Below are 21735 nucleotides of genomic sequence, written 5' to 3'. Positions count from 1 at the left end.
ATTATAATGTTACAAAAGATTTATTTTTCACATAAATGCTGTTCTTTTGAACTTTCTATTTATCCTAAAAAAAATTCTTTAAAAAAAGGTAAACAACTGTTTTCAACATTGATAATAATAATACATTTTTCTTGAGCATCAAATCAGCATATTAGAATGAATTCTGAAGGATCATGTGATACTGAAGACTTGGTGATGCTGAAAATTCAGCTTTGCTTGAAAGGAATAAATTATAATTTAAAATATATTGAAATAGAAAACAGTTCTTTTAGAAATAATATTTCACAATATTACTGTTTTTACTGTATTTTTGATCAAATAAATGCAGCATTGGTGATATGTGATATATATATCATGAGTATACGGTAGTATTATTAATATGAATAATAATTTTAGAATGCATTATAAAATAATGTATTATTTATAATGATTGTTTTTATTAATAGAATATTATTAATATATAAATAATATAAATATAAAAATAATGGAATATAAATATAATTATTAGCAATTTATTTAGTTTTTTATCAAAAAGCACCATTAAAATAATTACAAGAACTACAAATTAGTTCTGTATCTCAGTTTCCCAAAAACAGAATCAGACTTAAATAAAAAAAACTAAACAATATTAGTCAGACTCTACTTTCAATTCATCTGTTACTTCATCAGGAGAACACACATCAAGCAGGGAATAATCGAATAAACATTAGCGGGGAGAACGCAGCGTCTTTGCGGTTGTGTTTGGACAGCGTTCACAGGCTGTGTAAGAGGATGCTCAGAGTGGGAGTGGGATTCATTTCCGCCCGCTTCCCTGAGCCTGAGTTCTGATGAAGTATCCAGACCGCCTGGCTTCCCCTGTGTCAGCCTCAGCTCGCTCTTTCACACACAAAATCTGAAGCAAAAACAGCTCAATTCCCTGCGTCCACATAACACGGGTAGTGTGAGACATGCCCCATTAGAGACATCCCACCGGAGGGTCAGTAACACCCCCAAAGGCGTACAAGAAAGGGACGTGGCCACCCAAATGGCCAGAGAAATCTGACCGGCAAAAAAAAGTTTAACGGTGACAGGAAAAACAATATAAAAAGTGAGATGAAGTTTATATGTTTGTAGTACACGCGTCAAACATAGAGACCTTTAACACGTCACACTGGCTTTACTGTTATTGCTTAAGGCATGTGACGTAAAAAAGGTAATAAATTCTGTGTGAAAAAAGTTGTATCTATATATTTTCTATAGTAAAAGTGTGTATGTGCAGAGCAAGTGTTGATTGTTCGAGTGATGTTTTTATACCCGTGACTTCAGCGGGCACTTGTCCAGGTGACGTGAGCGTGGAGTGAGGTGAGATCTCTGTGGTTCTGCGCTGTGTGTATCTCTGTTGATCGATGAGCGAGTGTCCGGTCAGCACGCTCTCCTCTGCGGCCGTCAGCAGCGCCCTCTGACCCTCACTGACCTCTCCGCTGCTCTCCTCCTCCCACCATCTCTGAGAAGGAGAGAAATGATCATGATCATATTTTTGAACACATCCTCTAGCGCCATCTACTGGATAAAAGCGGAACTAACATGAATAAAAACCTTCAAAAAAATCTGTAAAAAAGGAAATATTAATGCTCTGAACTTGAAGAAAATAATTTACAAACATAAAAAAATATTAATTATAAAGTTGACATTCTAAAGTTTGGTTGGAAATCATGAGATTTTTGACTATTAATATATTTTTTCCACTGACAGCCATAGTTTTATCTTACAGTACAGTTAATGGTGGGCAGAAAAAGATTTAACATGAAGTCAATTTAATATAAAGTAAATATAATATGTAGAGTAAATTTTATATATATATAATTAAATATACATTGTGCAATTTTAACAAGTAAGATAACACTTTATATAATATTTAAAATACATATTTATGTTTTTTCCCTAGTATAAATCCCTAGAGTCTTCACACATAAAAAAAATACATGTTTGAGAGTTTTCACCAAATATCTTTAAAAAAGAACCAGTTTAAAAGAATGATTTGTTCCTGAACTGAACACCATTACTGAATCAGACTGCTTCAGACGAGTCATGTGATACCTCTGGCAGCTGAGATTGGGTAACAGGGCCACGTTCCATCCTAGCCAACAGAGACAGGACGGGATCATGATGAGCAGGGAGGCGAGGAGCTCTGATCACCTGACCCTCACTGGGTGGATCATAATCCTGAAAGAAAAAACAAAAGGTTTGTTTGAAATCAAACACATCTGGAAAATCTGTGTGGTATTAGTTTTATTGCGCAATGTAATGCATTCTATCACTGTATGAGCTTTTTTCCCCACATTTCCAAAACACTTTTGACTTGGAAATTCTGATCAGATTTAGTGTTTTCCACAACGCTAATCATGACTGATGATTGTTAAATCAGCAATAACTGTGCTACTGGCTGTCTCCCCAGTTCTCATTGAGAGTGAACCTCCAACCTTTGGCTAAAGGTTCAAACCCAAAACTGAAATTGTCAGCTCATGGTTAACCATGTCAGTGTTATTATTTCATTCCATTCTGTTTAGTAAATGGTGAGGTAAGACACAACTGTGGGTCTGTTACTAAGACTAATTGCATTCAAACATTCACCATATCTTGGACTCCATGCAGGGAGCTGTTCAGGCTGGTCACCAAATTAGGCAGAAGGACTCCTTCCTGTTCCAGAACTGGGGAGAAAAAAAACAACAACAAATGTAGGTATCATCGAAAGACTGGAGGGTAAATTATTAAAATTATTAAAAGTAATGGAAAATATATATACAAAATAAGTTTCTTATGCTAGCCGAGGCTGCATTTATTTGATAAAAAATACAATAAATACAATATTATTGTGAAATATACTTAAAATTTAATTCTATTTTAATATATTTTAAAATCCAATTTATTTCTGTTATGTATAATTGGATTTTTAGCATCATTACTACAGTCTTCAGTGTCACATGATCCTTCAGAAATCATTCTAATATGATGATTTCTTATTATTAATGTTTAAAAGAGTTTTGTTGCTTAACAGTTTTGTGGAAACCATGATATACTTCAATTCTAAAGTTTATAGAAAGAAACTAGAATTTTTTTTTTTTCAAGCAAGGACATATAAAGTAAAGTTATTTATATTTATAATGTAATTTCTATTTCAAATAAATACTTTTTTGTCTTGAACTTTCAATTCATCAAAGAATCCTGAAAAAATATATATTAATAGCAATTATCAGGAATGTTTCTTTAGCAGCAAATCATCATATTAGAATGATTTCTGAAGGATCATATGCCTGAAGACTGGAGTAATGATGTGGAAGAATAAATTACATTTGAAAATATATTAATATATAAAACACACATATATAAAATAGCAATAATACTTACCAGTGCAACATTTTTAAATACTTTATTATTACAAACTTTGACCAGTAGTGTATATGTATAATTAAATAGTACATTTAGGCTCTGTTTGTGGGTTTGTGAGACGTCCATTTGCTTAAGTAGACACTGAGGTTTTGGATAGGATTAGTGTGTGAGTGTGTGTTGGACTGATCGTTTACCTCTGACTGCTGCCATCTGGCCGTGAGTGAGCAGCAGCTCTCCCTCTGAGATGTGTCTGGCTGGCGTCCCTGTCTCAGTGACAGTTACACTGGAACTAGAGCTGCTCTCCCCTGAGGAGGAGGATGACGAGGAAGAGGATTCAGGGGTGGCGGCAGGAGGAGGTTCCTGGCTTACAGGAGGAAGAGGAGGTGGGGGAGGTGGGGGAGTCGCTGGTTTGGAGGGAAGAGGTGGAGATGAATGGATGACTGCTTCTTCCTTATCTTCCTCTTTGGTAACTGACATCATACTGCGTGTTAAATAGATGGAGGGTGTTAGTGAGCGGCACATAGACCTCCAGGTATTACACGAACATAGAAGATATAGAAGTTGAACTTTAATAAAAAAACAAAGAGGAAATAGTAATTTACATACAAAGTCTTAAAGGTGCAGTAGCAGCAGCAGATTTTAATTTGAAAGGTCAGATATGACAGAAAATAGTCATGGAACACTAAATTACACTGCTTTGGTATGACTCAGTATGGGTCAATAATGTAAGAGACAAAAATATTGTCAATTATTACTTTAAAAAATATTAACAAATCTAGCATTTACTTCACTAAACAAGTTAATTGAGATGACAGGATGGTTTCAAACAGACATTCTGCTCCCCTTAGTGAATTGTTACCAGCGTCCCACAGAAAATGGTGTTGAAAAAAGTTTACATATTAGACATGAACTAAATGCAGATACAATTTTTGTAGGTGTTAAAAAGCCACTAATAGCTACTTAAAAGAAGAGCAATTATTTAAAAAATCCTAAACTATTTATTTAGAATTTGGGTGATAAATAACATATAATAGTTGTGACTTGTGAAATATAAAATATGAGTACAGTTACTTACAAATAAATAAAAAAGCAAGCAAAAAAAATACCTTAAAACAATAATTGGAGTCTGTGTGACATTGTTGAATGCCTAGCAGGTGAGTTATTTAAAAATAAAATAAACTATATCTATGAATGTAAGAACACTGTTAATCCTCATAACAGATATATACAGTATATAAACGGTCCCGGTCAAAAGTTTGAAAACTACTATTTTATTGTTTTTAAAATAAGTATTAAATCAGCATATTAGTATGATTTTTGAAAGATCATGTGATACTGAAGACTGGAGTAAAGATGCTGAAAATTCAGCTTTGATCACAGACAAAAATTATATTTTAAAATATATTAAAATAGAAAACCATTATCTTAAATTGTAGTAATTTCACAATATTACTGTGTTTTCTGTATTTTTTATCAAATAAATGCAGACTTGACGAGCATAAGAGACTAATAAAAATAGTAATAAACTTTTGACCCATAGTAATAATAATAATAATAATATATTTTATTTGTAAAGCCCTTTTCATAGTTTAAAAACAATCCCAAAGTGCTACACATAAAAAATAAAAATAAAAAAATAAAATAAAAATAAAAAAAATGAATTAGCAAAAAGTAAAAAATGCTTGTTTAAAAAGAAAGGTTTTTAGTTCTTTCTTAAAAGAGTCTATGGCTTGAGGAGCCCTTAGGTTTTCTGGAAGGGAATTCCAAAGACGCGGTGCGGCTGAGCAGAAGGCTCGATCCCCCATAGTGCGGAGCTTAGTTGTGGATGGTTGAAGAAGGGCTTTATTTCCAGAACGGAGGTTGCGTGAAGAGTTTTGTGTTGCGACGAGTAGTTCCTTTATAGTATACAGGTCCTTCTCCAAAAATTAGCATATTGTGATAAAGTTCATTATTTTCCATAATGTAATGATAAAAATGAAACTTTCCTTTATTTTAGATTCATTGCACACCAACTGAAATATTTCAGGTCTTTTATTGTTTTAATACTGATGATTTTGGCATACAGCTCATGAAAACCCTATCTCAAAAAATTAGCATTTCATGAAAAGGTTCTCTAAACGAGCTATTAATGTAATCATCTGAACCAACTAATTAACTCTAAACACCTGCAAAAGATTCCTGAGGCTTTTAAAAACTCCCAGTCTGGTTCATTACTCAAAACCGCAATCATGGGTAAGACTGCCGACCTGACTGCTGATAAGAAGGCCATCATTGACACCCTCAAGAGAGAGGAGACACAGAAAGAAATTTCTGAACGAATAGGCTGTTCCCAGAGTGCTGTATCAAGGCACCTCAGTGGGAAGTCTGTGGGAAGGAAAACGTGTGGCAAAAAACGCTGCACAACGAGAAGAGGTGACCGGACCCTGAGGAAGATTGTGGAGGAGGACCGATTCCAGACCTTGGGGGACCTGCGGAAGCAGTGGACTGAGTCTGGAGTAGAAACATCCAGAGCCACCGTGCACAGGCGTGTGCAGGAAATGGGCTACAGGTGCCGCATTCCCCAGGTCAAGCCACTTTTGGGCTACAGAGAAGCAGCACTGGACTGTTGCTCAGTGGTCCAAAGTACTTTTTTCGGACGAAAGCAAGTTTTGCATGTCATTCAGAAATTAAGGTGCCAGAGTCTGGAGGAAGACTGGGGAGAAGGAAATGCCAAAATGCGGGAAGTCCATTGTCAAGTACCCACAGTCAGTGATGGTCTGGGGTGCCATGTCAGCTGCTGGTGTTAGTCCACTGTGTTTTATCAAGGGCAGGGTCAATGCAGCTAGCTATCAGGAGATTTTGGAGCACTTCATGCTTCCATCTGCTGAAAAGCTTTATGGAGATGAAGATTTGGGTTTTCAGCACGACCTGGCACCTGCTCACAGTGCCAAAACCACTGGTAAATGGTTTACTGACCATGGTATTACTGTGCTCAATTGGCCTGCCAACTCTCCTGAGAATCTGTGGGATATTGTGAAGAGAAAGTTGAGAGATGCAAGACCCAACACTCTGGATGAGCTTAAGGCCGCTATCGAAGCATCCTGGGCCTCCATAACACCTCAGCAGTGCCACAGGCTGATTGCCTCCATGCCACGCCGCATTGAAGCAGTCATTTCTGCAAAAGGATTCCCGACCAAGTATTGAGTGCATAACTGAACATAATTATTTGACGGTTGACTTTTTTTGTATTAAAAACACTTTTCTTTTATTGGTCGGATAAATATGCTAATTTTTTGAGAAAGAACTGTATGTGTTCTAGAGGTAGTGAAAGATGATATTACAAAATATTTTTCATAAAATAAAGATAAAATCTAATTAAATTAAATGGAATATTTGGATTTTATACTGATCATTGTTTTTTTTTTGTCCCATGTTTCTAGAATCAGTCATATATTTACTCTTTTGAACAGCAGGTGGCACTGTGGTTCTATCATATCTTCAATGGGCATCACAAAATTCATTGCCAGGGCAACATTTAGAGGTAGACAAACTATCCAAGTTCCACTGCAAAAAGTAAAAAGGTGACCTGTTTCACTATTGACAACTCAAACAAAACATGCATGACCAACACTAGCTTTTGATTCTCTCCCCTGCTTTTCTGCACAAATAATATGAATGTGCATTTATTTGCTTTGCTCCAATATCTAATGTAAGACCAACAAGAATGAAAGACTGAAAATGTGGTGATTAGACGTACACTGATTCTGGTGGCTGTTCCTGCCTCTCGCTATGCGGTTCTTCTTCCTCCAGGGGGAGGTCTGGATGATGCTGCAGGGTGGGTGACCCAGGGCTCTGATTGGCAGGAGGAGGAGAGGGTGTGGCCACCCTGGAGGGAGATGAGATTGGTGTAGTAGTCGGTGTACCCACAGGAATTCTATCTGGACCTGAAACAAAGGCAGAATGGTTGTAGAGCTGACTGATGTGTGTGAACAACTGTACTAACACCTTTACAAATATCTGCTGCGTCTGCTGGCAGCTTTTATAAGACAACTGATTCAGTATGTTCCTAAAAAAAACTGTCATACCTGCTGAAGCAGATTCCTGATGGTTTTTCTTGGGAGACAGAGCTGTAGAAAGATGTTCTGAGAGATCAGGGGTTCTGACAGGAGATGGCGGCTCTTTCAAGCTTGGCTCAGGAGTGGGTGACGGTGTTGGTACCATAGTAACCTCCTGCAATATTAGCAAAATATCATCATATCTTTTTATATCATTACCCAGTATATAAGGTATTATCATCATCGTCGCGGTAACATACAAGAAGGCTTGTGTCCTGCGTGAAATAACTTACAATTCTGACATTTATATCTTACAATTGCGAGCTTAGCTTAATTGCTAGCCCCCTCAGAAGTGCTCGCAATTCTGAGAATTTTTTTTTCCGGACTTTATACCTTGCAACTGCTAGTTCATATCTTACAAATCAGATTTGCGATTTAGAATTGCAAGATGTAAACTCGCAATTCTGACTTTTTTTTCCCTCGCAATTGTGAAATAAAAGCACAATTCTGACTTTATTCCTCACAATTGTGATATAAACATTCAATTCTAACTTGTATTTCTTGCAATTGGGATATAAACTTGCAATTATGACTTTTATTTCCATAACTGTGATACAAACTGGCAATTCTGACTTTTATTTCTTACAATTGTGAGAAAAATGTACAAATCTGACTTATTTCTCAGAACTGTGAGAAATAACGTACAAATCAGATTTTTTTCTCTCTCACAATTGCTAGTTAATAGCTCGCAATTCTGACGTTTTGCCCCCTCAGAACTGTGAGATATAAACTCCCAATTATGAGAAAAATAATTTTCAAAAAATTCAGAATTGCGAGTTTATATTTTACGAGCTTATAATCAGATTTGCCGGTCTAATAATTGTGAGATATAAAGTTGAAATTCATTTCCCCCCCTTTTTATTCTGTGGTCCAAACAAATCAGAGTATGTTTAGATGCCGGTACCTCCTGAGTATCCTGTATTTGGACAGGGGCAGCTGGTGCTCTCTGTGACTCTCTCTGTCCCAGCATTACAGCGACGGTTTCAGCCAGTACTTCATTTACATATTGTCTTATGAGCTCAGAGTCCACTGGTACGCCTGTGTCCACAAACAACTGAAGACCACCTCCGCCTGCGGCCTCCACTGCCACACAAACACACAGAGAGAGAAAGATTACCTGTTAAATATGGGACATGGATGTTCGGCATGCATAGAATTTCTTTTTCAATGCTGATATCTAAAAACATTAGCAGCTGTTGCCTTCTTAATTTTTTCTTATCAGTGTTGTTATTGGTACAAAAAAAAAGGAAAAAAAGATATAGAAATACAGCTAAATTGAACTAAAACTAATAAAAATGACAAAAATACACATAACAAAATTACTAAAACTAACTGACCAATACTAACAGCAACTGATACTCATCATTTTCACAAGTGTTGTTATTGTTAAGCTTATTTTACACAATATTAACTTAAAACAATCATAAAATGTGAAAGCAAAAAATATTAAATAATAATAATAATAAAAATATATATAAATATTTATTAAAATGTATATTTATTAGTTGGGCTGGTGGACTAATGGATATTCTAACATACTTTTCTGGCTCTAAAAGACAACTTTTTTTGAGACAATAGAGGGGTTTAAAAGAAATGCAATGCGTTTTGGGTAATAGGATCAAGGACAAAGCACAGTCCTGGATTCAAACCCAAATATGAACCCACTAGGCCAGAGACCTATTATCGCTTTCAACAAAATCATTACTAATATTTACAATTTCACATCAATTTAAAAAGCTACAACTCCTAATGTGCATCCAAATAATAATAAAGCATGTACTTAATATCTACAATACTGGCATTCATGCAATTTTCTGAAGTTTCCTATAAAGCACTTCAATTTGAGTTTGCCAGCAAAGTAATTTCAAATAACCAATTTGAGACCTGCTTTACCTCTCATCCAGGCTATTCTGAATTCTTGCACCCGTAAGCATTTTGGACCGGTGCTATTAAAAAACTAATATACAGAACTGACATTTTTGGCAGGGCCCTCGTTTCCTTTTGTCTAGGGCAAGACTGCGTTCAAACACAAATACGGTTCCTCTACAGGAGGAAGAGTCCAGTCAGTCTGTGAATATGCTGACAACAGTTTGCCGCGAGCCTCCTCTGCAAATTTGATACATCATTGATCTTTCTATTAAACGAAAGCGAGAATTAATGAGGCAGGACCTCCGCGCCAACTGAGCAGAAGTGACGCGACGGAGACGGAAGGATGGAGCGGAGGAGGAGTAGAGGGGCTGAGCACAAGCAATCGTGCTTTAATGAGGAAATACAATCTCGCTGCGCACTGACACGCTTGACAAATGCGCTGCTCGCATTCGTACACGCTATGAATCAAAATTATGAGCTTGTAGACTGGTACCTTGTGCAGCTGGACCATTCTAGCTGGTTTATGTCATGCGTTATTGATTGTGTTGTTGATTTTCAACATTGACCAGACACATTGGTGAAGATGTATGATGGCTGAACCGCAAACCGACAAACTTCTAAAGCTTCCAAACTGGGAGCTTTCAAATGTGTTTAATGTGCATTATATTTTACAGATAGTGAGGAAGCCCCTATCCACCAACGAGAACAGGTATTTAAGAGATCAAGTTTTAAAAAAGAGTCCCATTGTGAGATCTACAATGTAATACAAAGAATTAACCATAATCACCTATGTCTGATGTCACACTATTCTCCGGCTCTGATTGGCTGGCTGGATCAGTCTGGGCGGGTTGAGGGAACATTCCAGTGATCATTCTGGCCATGAGCTGTTGCTCTACCCTATGAAAGAAAGGACAAATCTAGTGCTAGTGTAATTTAGGGGTGTAACGGTACAAGTTTTAGTCTCAAACTGCTATGGTACGGACATCACAGTATGGTACATACAGTCAGATGACAAATAAAGTCAGTCACATGCGATCCAAACTTCGATCCAGAAGGGGGCGCAATTGGTAATACAACGCTATTTGCTAACCGCCACAACAGGTAAAAGAGCAGAAGAAGAAAAGTCAATCTATGCACCAACCCCAAATAATGCTGCGTCCCACTTCGCCTACTTATACTACGACTTAAAAGTATGTACTCTTTTTGTGAAGAAAAAGTACATACTTTTGAGTGTGTAGCAGAAGAGTATGCAAACTTCGGGACACACTACTTCATTATCGGCTCAGTTACGTGCATGCCGTCACCATTTAAAATGCCCTGTCAATTTAGTGTCACAGTTCAAATCCTCAACATTCAATTTAATTTCCTACCGTATCGGAGAGAAATATTATCTGCCATTCGTGGGTCTTTAATGCAGAGACTCTCCTCATGTGATATAATGATGCATTTAAAAGTTAATGGTTAAACATGACATTATAAATGTTCACAATGCTTCTGCATGTGAAATATAATGTGGATATTTTAAATAAAAATAAATGAATTGAATAAATCAAATAAATTGAATACATAGCTTTTCGTCAGAGTAAATACTGATAACTGATCACTCAAACCCCTTGATCCAAACCGCTCTGCTTAACTGTCGGACTTGCAAATACGTCATGTTTGTAGTTTTTATTTTAACACATTTATCCGCATTTGTAGTTCTAATTGAATCCTGGTCCAATGGGTTGTGGGGAATATCAGCCGTTAAGAGTGTCCGTCGATATGTACTTCGAATTTTGACTGGAAATAGTAGCCTACACGCTCAATTCGACACATTGATTTCCGTGACAAAAATGTGTCGAATTCAAACTTCACAAACTCCACAAACTTCACGGAAAGGAACACGGGATAGCAGAAAGCGGCATCCTGTTAGTTTTGTTTATTTACAAAGGCACTTTCATTGGGAGTGTACATAAATAAAAATAGACCCTACATGCAGTTTTGAATAAGAGTCTTGCTCTTATCAGCATGACTATAAATGAATATTTTATATTTCATAAAATATTTCATAAATAAGTATTTTAAGTTGTTTCTGTTGTTATAATGAGACAAAATCATTTGGCATTTGGCATTTTGCTGATTTGTGTCACGCATTTGTGTCACTTTACTTGCGGTCTCCTCGTGGAAAGGTGAAATATTGAAGTTTGTGCATTTTTCAACATTTTTGAAAGAAGCCTCTTATGCTCACCAAGGCTGCAATTATGATAACAAATTCAGTAAATACTACATGATTGTGAAATATTACAATTAGTGCTGGGCAATTGATTAATCGCATCTAAAATAAAAGTTTGTGTTTACATAATATGTGAGTGTACTGTATATAATTATTATGTATGTATGTATATATATATATATATATATATATATATATATATATATATATATATATATATATATATATATATAAATACACACTCCATGTATATATAAGAAATATTTACATGTATATACTGTATATATATATATATATATATATATATATATATATATAATATAATTTATCTTTTCATATATAAATAATTGTATATATAAGAATATTTTTTTTCTTAAATATATACATGAATGTGTGTGTATTTATATATAGATAATAATTATACACAGCACACACACAAATAATATGTAAACACAAACTTTTGTTTTGGAAGGGATTAATCGATTGCCCAGCACTAATTACAATTTAATATCCAATCTAATATTCTGAAATACTGATTTGCTGCTCAAGAAACATTTTTTATTTATATCAATGCTGAAAACAATTGTGCTGCTTAATATTTTTGCAAAAACAGTGATACATTTTATTCAGGTTTCTTTGAGGAATAGAAAGTCATTTGGTTTCTTTTTTGCTCTATGATTAATGGGATAAAAAAATAAAAAAAATAAACCTTGATCAATAATATTTTATGCTCATAACAGTGCAGAAAATGATATTTGTACAGATAGGGGGCCTCACCAGTCCACCAGTCTGTTCTCCAGGGTCTCTCTCTGTTGGATAGTGCTCAGGATGGGCTCGGTGAGAGGGGTTGAGTGAGAAGGCTGAGGAGGAAACGCCGGGCCATGATACAGAGCAGCTGGAGGAGACGGCAGCCCGTTGAGCTCTATAGGAGAGTCTGGAAGTCCACTGTGTGTATCCTGGATTTCACACAGCATTGAGGAAAATTAAGTCATAGCAGTTTTATGATATATATCTGCCAACATAAGGCTTTCTGAAGAGACTCATTGACAATCCATTAATGCAAAAATATCACTGACAGCTCACTGGATCCGACATTTAACTTTCAAAGCAAATGACAGCAAATAAAAGTGCACACCGTGTACCGTGCAGTAATGGCAAACATATGTTAGTATGAGCGTAATTTCACAGTGGTCATTACAGTCTTAACAGAAGGGGAGGCTGGAGTGAAAGGGGGACGTTTGTCTTGTATAATTCCATCGCTGGATCTGTAAGCCAGCTTCCAACATTTCGGTCATTGGTTTGGATAATGTTCAGATTCCTTTGGCTCGGACTCAGGGAGGTCTGTGTAAGGAGCGATTAGCTCATTTCCAGTGGCCGGCAGCCAGAGGAAAAAGAGAGAGAAATGCATTCTGCCAGTCGGGCGCTGGGCCCGTTTGAAGTTTATGGCTCCATCAGAACTGACCGAGCCAAAGCTGAGGCATTGGAGATTTGGAGGAATGACATTTTAGGAGCTGGCAGCGATTCGTGCCTGCAGTCCAAGAGAGAGAGAGCTTGTTCACCGGGGTCTGGACTTAAGTAGCTGTGGTCTTTATTTGGTCGTTGGGAAAACTACAAGTGGGCCGAATACATGCCAGTCCTCGAAAAAAACACTTAAATACATGCAACTGCTGCGCAACGTGCTTGCATTTTTATTGCTCTCAGTCTTTGGAAAATGTTTATATTTCTGGACTCGTAACTCCGAACTTAATTGCCATTCAAACAATTAGAGAATCAAAATAAAAAAGAGTCAGTAGGACTTTTCATGGAAATCTCTGATAGGTTGCTGCGGTCTTTTGGCAGGTTGCAAGGTGTTTGGTCTCTAGATATGACTCGGGTCTCTCCGTTAATGGAAGTGTGTGAGATTTTTTTCACCATTTTTATTGTCTATCAATAAAAAGCGCTTAAAAGGTGCTAACTTTGATAAGCCACATAATCGATAGCACAAATAGTACAAGATACGATTCAATATTTAGTGCTAGGGGGCTGTTCAAATCACTAACTTTTAAGTATAAGCACTAAAAATAGTGATGCTTGCCTTATACCTGTATAATAACTGGGGTTTCCAACCAGAGGGTCACAAGATGACTTTAAAATAAGATAAAACAGCTAAAAATCAAGATGTAAAATAACAATTTTTCTAATTTGAATTAATCTAAATAATTGCCTTTTTTATTATTTAAGGGCCGGAGTGGTCTTTGAAAAGATATATCAAGGGCATTATACTTACGGAGTAGAAATTTTGGTGTAGTTCTGTTCTGTAAAATATTTTATTAGTTAGAAATTGCAGAGAAATTGCTAATTGTGAGTAAAAACTATTTAAAAGAAAAATCTTGTAATCACGAATAACATTAATTGAATGTATTGCTTTACAAAAAATTAATAACTTCTATAATTGTTACATTTTAATTATTATATTAATATATTGGTAATATAATATAAGACAAGTTTGGGTAAATAAATAAAAAATAAGGCAGAAGAACCAACAATGCTGTTTTTAAAATTGTCTTGGACACAATGTTGGTCAAAAAAACTTGAAAACCACTGACATAGAGCCTCCGAATTGCAGAACACTTAAGTACTGAATGAAAAAAACAACAAAAATGCACACAATATATCTGAGTTTGAGTTTGACAAACATTGAGTTTGACAACCAGGACTGTAGGACAACCACCGACTCTGACGTCTGCAAACAATTAACACCTTCAGTATATTGACGCAAAACAATTTCCTTCCACCACAAAACCTCTGTCAACCAGAGATCAGATCCAACTGAGCTTTATCTGTGGATGATGTTTCCTCTCAGGCCAAAAGGGGTCACTGTGGATCAGTTCATGTGATTTGGAGCGCAACCCCCTCCATGATTCTTTATTCCCATTATAAACACTCTTTTTCCCAGCACCTTCCACAAAAGCCTGTGAGAACAACACAGATTTGCCTGTTTCCACCTCTAATGACTGCTATGCTATTTCGGTGCTAACTGACGCCTTGCCCTTGTAAGACCGAGCGGGAGAATCGGCCTGATGTCCAATACTCTGGGCATCCTGCAATGCTTGTTAGTGGTAAATATAAGAGGGGCTTATGTCTCTGTCTGCATGCTTGAGCAAGCCTGAATTCCTGAACGAAAAAAAGGAGTAATATCGGCGATACGCACCACACCCCTTCAATATCAATTCAGTGAAAGGCCAATTTAGTGGCGCACATTGTAATTAGATTTTTTTTTTTTCAAGCCAATGAATGATATTTTAAACTCTCATTCATTCTCTGGTCTTCGTTAATTAAAGAAAACGATGTTCTCCTTCACCCTTTGGCTCTGAAAATCTCATTATTGGAGCACTGAGCCATTGATGGCCAATATATCCGAGCAGGAGGAGACGTGGAGAATGGGCATTTGTAGTTGGGTCAAAATGCAAATGTAAGTAGGAAGAAGGAAACTTTGGATAGGGGCTGATACCCTCAGGGTGGACACCGGGCTGTGAAATGACCTTTACGTTACGAGCTGGAGTGAGTGTGTGGGTTAAAATGTGCTTTTAATTGAATGTACCTGGCTGATGTCGGCTACGGCCAAGAAATTGGTTCCGGGAAAGATATTTTCCTCCTGATCTTCACCAGCATGCAGTTCCTCGGCGGCCTGGGAGGCGATGATACGGAGACAGAGGTCAGAAAGCAATACCGTGTCTGGAAATTACAAAATTCATCAACAGCTGAGGAGATTAGAAAATTCTAAGTGTGGGAGTTAATAAGGATAATGATGACAGGCTGAAATAAAAGATGACACTTGACCATTGGGTAGCATGGATTTAAAGTCGCGATGAAATGGAAATTCACCCAATCTATTTTTTGAAAGCATGTTATAGATTCGTCCATGCATATGTTTCATTAGAAAAAGACATTGTACAGTGTAATCACATGCCAACTGATGAAAAGACAAGACTTCTCTCTCTGGTGAAGTACACTTAAAGATGCAAGCTCGTGCCTACATTTTTGAGTGCCGTCAACATCTGTTTCACTCGAATGTATGTCACCACACAGAAGAAAATACATATTGCTAATTCCGTTTTAGTACAACTTTAAAGAACAAGTTCCCTCAAAAATTTAAATAATGTCCTCATTTACTCTCCCTCACAGACATTTTGAATAAGGACAATATGTGCCCTACATAAAGCTACTGTATGACCCTCTAAAGACTAAAAATATAGTGCACAAGTCATTTGGATTAATATTATGGTGCTGGAAAAGAGGAGGGTGAACAGTCTTCAAAATATCTCCTTTTGTGATCCAATAAAGAAAGTCATTCAGGTTTGTAAGAACATGAGGGTGAGAAAATGTTGACAGAATTTGTCATTTTTTAAGTAAACTATCCCTTTTATTGTTAAAATACCAGCTCCTCAAATGGCGGTAGTCTCAGGCATGGTGCTGATCACAACACACACACACACACACACATACATATACACGAACACACACACACACACACACACACACACACACACACACACACACACACACACACACACACACACACACACACACACACACACACACACACACACACACACACACACACACACACACACACACACACACACACACACACACACGTACATAACACAATAAAACGCTGTCTCATCAACCAATGTCATATCCTCCAATCTAACAAGAGCGTCTTTACATGGTCTTCCTGCAAAGGTTCAATGAATCATTCAGTGCAAGGACATAAACTGTATAACTGTTTAAGAGATGTATGTGTGTGTGTGTGTGTGTGAAAGAGCGAGCGAGAGAGAAACACGCATCAGATTTCCAGGTCTTTGCCTCATGCAGCTAAGCCTCGTCTCCATGGTAACGGAGAGAGTTGGTCTGCTCATGTGAATGAGAGGTACGGGCGTGCTGAGTGTGCGAGGCAGATAGTGTTATACGCAATGCTCCTCCTAAAGCACTAAAATAGATTTTAATGCTCTTTTGTCACAATTTGTATCATTTATACAATCTTTTTTATGTTTTATCCTGGATGTTACATGAAGAAATAGATGTTACATCAAATTATTATACAGTTCTCTGGAATACAAATATTTATACATAACTGATCACTAAACTTCATAATTTTATACTACAGTTCAAAAGTATGGGGTCAGACTAAATTGTAATAAAATCACACAATATTACTGTTTTTATTGTATTTCTGATCAAATAAATCAGTTTTATGTCTCTCATATCATGCTGCAATCTCTTTCTGCTCACATAAAACCATTTCAACTTTCAATCAATACTTCATTTACATTATTTATTTATTTAGTAAGCAGCTGTGTAACGTGCATTCATGATAAATGTACAGTGACAGTCCATCACAAAATAAACCCATCTGGATGATGATGATGACTCGAACCTAGTTTATTTTGTAACACTGTTTTTGTGCGACATTAACACTGTTACACTGTTACACTGTTTACACTGTTTACACTGTTAACAGTGGTAACACTGTTTTTGTGCGACATTACCCCTTGCTTATATTGTGTGAGTGTGTGTGTGTGTGTGCATGCGTTTGGAGTGACTATCGGTTCTCTGGAAACAGACGAGAGCGCAGCAAACGTGCTGCACTGAGCTACAGAAACACATTATTACTTACTATTCTGCTCACACACATTTTGCACAATCACAATTGGCCAATTGGTCATTTTGCAGCTGAACTACAAATTAAAGGAATAGTCCCTCAGTATAGTATTCTGTCACCATTTACTCGCTCTCATGTTGATCCAAACCTGTGAGACTTTCTTTCTTCTGTGAAACATAAAAGGAAGGGTTCAGGACAAAAGAATTCATTTCACAAAAATGGGTTGATTCATTGATGAATCGGGTGCGACATCAATGATCCAGCTGCAACGGTAAATAGTTCACTGAACAGAAAGAATCATGTCCTGTTTATCACAACAACAACTAAAAAATCTATCAGAGGATTTCAGAAGACTTTAATATTCTGCTTGAAAATGTTATGCTTTGAAAATGTTAAGTCCTTAAAAGTCCCCATTGTGTGTCCCATGTAAGAAATAAAGTCTTACAGGGTTACTTTCCTTTTTGGTGAACTATTCCTTTTTGATCAATTCCTTTTAAGACCAATCTATCACAATATTTTCTCAAAGAACAAAAGTGGGATTTGTAACCATATGAGCCAGTGGTGACAATGCGCTCCAAATGTCAAGTCTCAGAGGACGGAGATATCATGTGTTTTAAGCACAAGCACTGTGAGACTTCTTAGTCATATTTCATTCCCTCTGTTTTAAAGGCCTGAGGCCTGGTGGGAGTGAAGTGTACGATTCAAAGCATGTTTTGTGAGAGAGTGTATGAGTGTATGTCCTTGCCCATGTATTTGTGTGTGTGTGTGTGTGTGTGTGTGGGTGCGTGGATGGAGGCTGGGGTCTGCCAGTCTGATGAGTCAAGGGCATTAACTGGGCACAGACAGAGTGCTGAACGCAGCCATGCTGAGTTGACAGACAAGAACACCTCTGCCGAGCTGCATCAGACACACGCTCTGAAGGGAAACGCACCCGTTTGCACACACGCACTCGCAACCTCACCCTCACCCGCGCACGCGCGCGCACGCGCGCACGCACACACACCTATAGCTTTTACAAAACCAGCAACATCAACATGATAAAATACGCTATTGTTCAATATATAATTCCATTATCAATAATAACAACTATCAATAATAAGAATATTTAGCACAATAATTTGTTCAGACAAGTAATATGGAGGTTAACCATTAATATAAAATTGAAACTGATGTGCAATCACAAGTGTGTGTGTGTGAATTATGCAGTAAAGGTCACACACATGAACACCTAGCTGCACTATTCTACCGTAAATAATTTTTTTGTTTTATATTATTTACTTATATTTTACATAATATTTTTTTTAAAACTGTTATTAATTTATTTTAAGTATCAGTGAATATTGAGAAAAGATTACAGTAGTATTGTATGTATATATATATATATATATATATATATATATATATATATATATATATATCATTAAATATATACATACACTAACAAACAAAAAATAGTATAGTATATTAACTGGAACAGTTTGAATCTCTGCAATATTCTACAAATATATCTACATTTATGTACTTATATAAACAGTAAAATATTTCATTTTAAAATGTATTTATTTATTTTTATTTATATTATATTTTTATTTATAAATTAATTTAAATATTAGTAAATATTTAGAAAAGCGTGAACTATAGTACTCGAATAATTTTAAATATTTACAATATTCGAAATAGTCTACAGTATTATTTATTTTAAAATGTAAAATGTATTTTAAAATTTATTTAATTTATTTATATAATATAAAACTTATATAAAAATGTATTTTAATTACAAATATTTAAAAATGTATTTATTTTATTTGAAATTATTTTTATTTTAAGTATTTTGCAAAGATTGAACTATAGTAGAGTATGCAGGATACTTTAAATCTTCACAATATTCTCAATAATCAAAAGCTTAAATTTTGTGAGAATGTGAGTAATTGTGAATGTGAACTCAACCTGAACTCGATGAATTCACAAATTAACTCCACGGATTCTACGTTTCTACGGTTATTTCTGAAGAGCTGTAATGATTGCTCTGATGCTAACAGCGGCAGGCAGACCACAGAGAGGCTTTGTCCTCCTAGACGTTTGCTCCGACAGAAAAGCAACGGAGCTGCATCTGTTGCCTAGCAACCATATGTGAATGGCTGAGGTCGGGAATGGAGGAGTAAGAGCAGAAAACGCTGGCGGCAAAGTCCCCCCTGAAACATTATACATTCAGCTCCATACACACACGCAAACGTACACACCTCATCCATCTTCATCCGCTTGGGCAGGTTCTGAGAGCACGAAGGCGCATGCATGCGCGGCTTGGCAAAAATCAATGGCAGTACGATGAGAAATGCAAACCTGGCCCTTATAGCACTACAGCATGCTGGAGCACAGCCAAAATGTAATGGCATAATATCCATCCATTCTCAGAACGAAGCCAAGACAGCTGGTGTATGAATACGCGCGCGCACACACAGAGGCAAATGCACATGTTAGAGGACGTTCTGGGTGTATGATCAATCTGAAAGCCTGCAAAACTATTAGATACTTCTCTGGTACAAAATTGAAATGAAATTGGCTGCTAAAGCCAACCAAACCATTTCCTTTTCAAATAATAAGGGTTTACTTAGTGTTGTTGGTGAATTAAGATGTTTTACATGAATCGAAGGTGGAGGAAGGATGGTCTCGGCTGGAATTGAAGGCGTAGAAGCTGGACTGCTGCACAGAGCACTCTCAATGTTCACACCGGGCTGGACCTGGAAACAAAACACAACCGCAGGTCAATTCACTTTTACTTCTATAGCGCTTTTCACAATACAACTGGTTTTAAAGTGGCTTTACAGAAAATGCATGCGTCTATATTACAATTTAGAGTGATCTTTTATCAGAGGTGACTGTGCCTAAGTTATACATTTCAAAAAATGTACAAATCACATATTTAGCTAATAAAGTATTAATTTAAAGGCCCGCTGAAGTGCCTTGAAACGCGCCGCATTTTTCAAAGTGTTGACGTGATTTCCGCTGCAACGGCTCCAGCTGTTAGCAGCTCCTCCCCTTTTTTGAAACAGCCAATAGCGTTTCGCTAATGCACCGTTTCAGTTTGATTAGAGCCTTTCTGTTTGGTAAAGCCAGTTTCCTCTAACCGTTTATCATCAGAATCTCCTCCATATTGCTTTTAAAATGCAGCATTCTGTGCAGAATTCAAATGGGTAGATATGTTTTGTTGTCTGCGCCGACTCGTGCATATGATCCGCGCTGGGCTCTCGTGTCTGTAGTCAAAGGTTCTGGTTTAGACTATGTGTGTGCACCGCTGCGCTGCGTGAAACTAACGTGAAAACAGACTTCATTCGCCTCAACTGAAAGCATATTTACACTGAATCGTTTCCTATCATGTGATAGGAAAAGATTCAGTGTAAATATGTGTGCTATGTGCTGTTCACCATGTAGAAATGAGCAAATGTGTTAAAAACGGACCGATTTCTGCCGCAACGTAGGGCTTTAGATTCTAGACAGCATTTGATTGGACGGAAGATTTGACGAGAAGGTGAATTTTGCGATGATGTCATCTAAATCTGTCATTCGTTTTAACGGAAGTGAGAGTATGTAAGTAGTGAAAGCTTATATCTCCTAAAAGTTAATTTTGTCATTGTTTTGGAACACACCAGCTTATTCATAACTTTAAGGCTGACATTGTCATACTAAAAACTTTTTTTTACATTTTTGATTTCAGTGGGCCTATTAGTTCACTTTAAAAGGAAAATTTCCTGATAATTTCCTTTCTTTCTTTCTTTCTTTCTTCAGTCGTAAAAAAAATTATTTAGATTTTTCTTCACATAATGGTCATCAATGGTAAAATGTTGAAATCAGTGACTCGGGTCTCTATCAGAGAATAGGGTCTTACCTAGCGAAACCATCTGTCATTTTTAAGAAAAAATAAACATTTATACACTTTTTAACCTAAATTGCTTCTCTTGTGCTGCTCTGCGACGTGGAACAGATTGCCCAATCACGTCGGGAAGGTCACGCTAGACGTAGGCGGAAGTACCACCCCAAGAAAACCTGCAAGGACTAATACAAATACCCTGTACCAAAAAAAAACAAACCTCCATCTCCAAATTCTAAATCGTCCGACATCGTTGTTTAACCTTTTTTTCCTTTTTTGTATTAGTCTTCGCATGTGCGCTTTGTAAACACGGGGGCAGTACTCTTGCCCACATCTACCGTGACCTTTCCGACGTGATTGCGTAATCCGCGGCGCGCCGTAGAGCAGCACAAGATGAGCAATTTAGGTTAAAAAGTATATATATTTATTTTATTTTGAAAATGACAGATGGTTTCTCTAGATAAGACCCTATTCCTCAGCAGGGATTGTGCAGAGCCTCTGAAGCCCTTCAAAGCGCTTTGAAACTGCATTGATGTTGAAGATAGAAATGTTATTGTTTAATGTTATTTTTTTTGTATTATTATTTTTTATCATTATTTCTATAATTCATTTGTATAATTCATTCTGTAAAGTCAGACTGTGTTTGTACATTTGTCCCAATGAGAGACATAGGTGGCATATA

General features: G+C 36.7%; 1 protein-coding gene across 4 annotated transcripts in view; it reads right to left on the bottom strand.

Moving 5' to 3' along the window:
* The window catches only part of kiaa0586 (KIAA0586 ortholog), a 157239-nt gene that overhangs the window by 46529 nt on the left and 88975 nt on the right, over positions 1-21735 (bottom strand). For all 4 annotated transcript variants that reach the window (XM_067455911.1, XM_067455910.1, XM_067455914.1 and 1 more), the window contains 11 exons: positions 19828-19926; positions 15125-15211; positions 12322-12500; positions 10117-10226; positions 8365-8543; positions 7431-7575; positions 7103-7289; positions 3561-3847; positions 2611-2687; positions 2077-2202; positions 1294-1483 (listed from right to left, as the gene is read on the bottom strand). In XM_067455911.1, the coding sequence (XP_067312012.1) occupies positions 1294-1483; positions 2077-2202; positions 2611-2687; positions 3561-3847; positions 7103-7289; positions 7431-7575; positions 8365-8543; positions 10117-10226; positions 12322-12500; positions 15125-15211; positions 19828-19926 (1666 nt within the window). The remainder of the gene's footprint in view (positions 1-1293; positions 1484-2076; positions 2203-2610; positions 2688-3560; positions 3848-7102; positions 7290-7430; positions 7576-8364; positions 8544-10116; positions 10227-12321; positions 12501-15124; positions 15212-19827; positions 19927-21735) is intronic.

This window comes from Pseudorasbora parva, chromosome 10 (genome assembly GCF_024679245.1).
Source record: "Pseudorasbora parva isolate DD20220531a chromosome 10, ASM2467924v1, whole genome shotgun sequence".
Taxonomy (NCBI): domain Eukaryota; kingdom Metazoa; phylum Chordata; class Actinopteri; order Cypriniformes; family Gobionidae; genus Pseudorasbora; species Pseudorasbora parva.
This window is presented reverse-complemented; position numbering and strand designations above follow the sequence as displayed.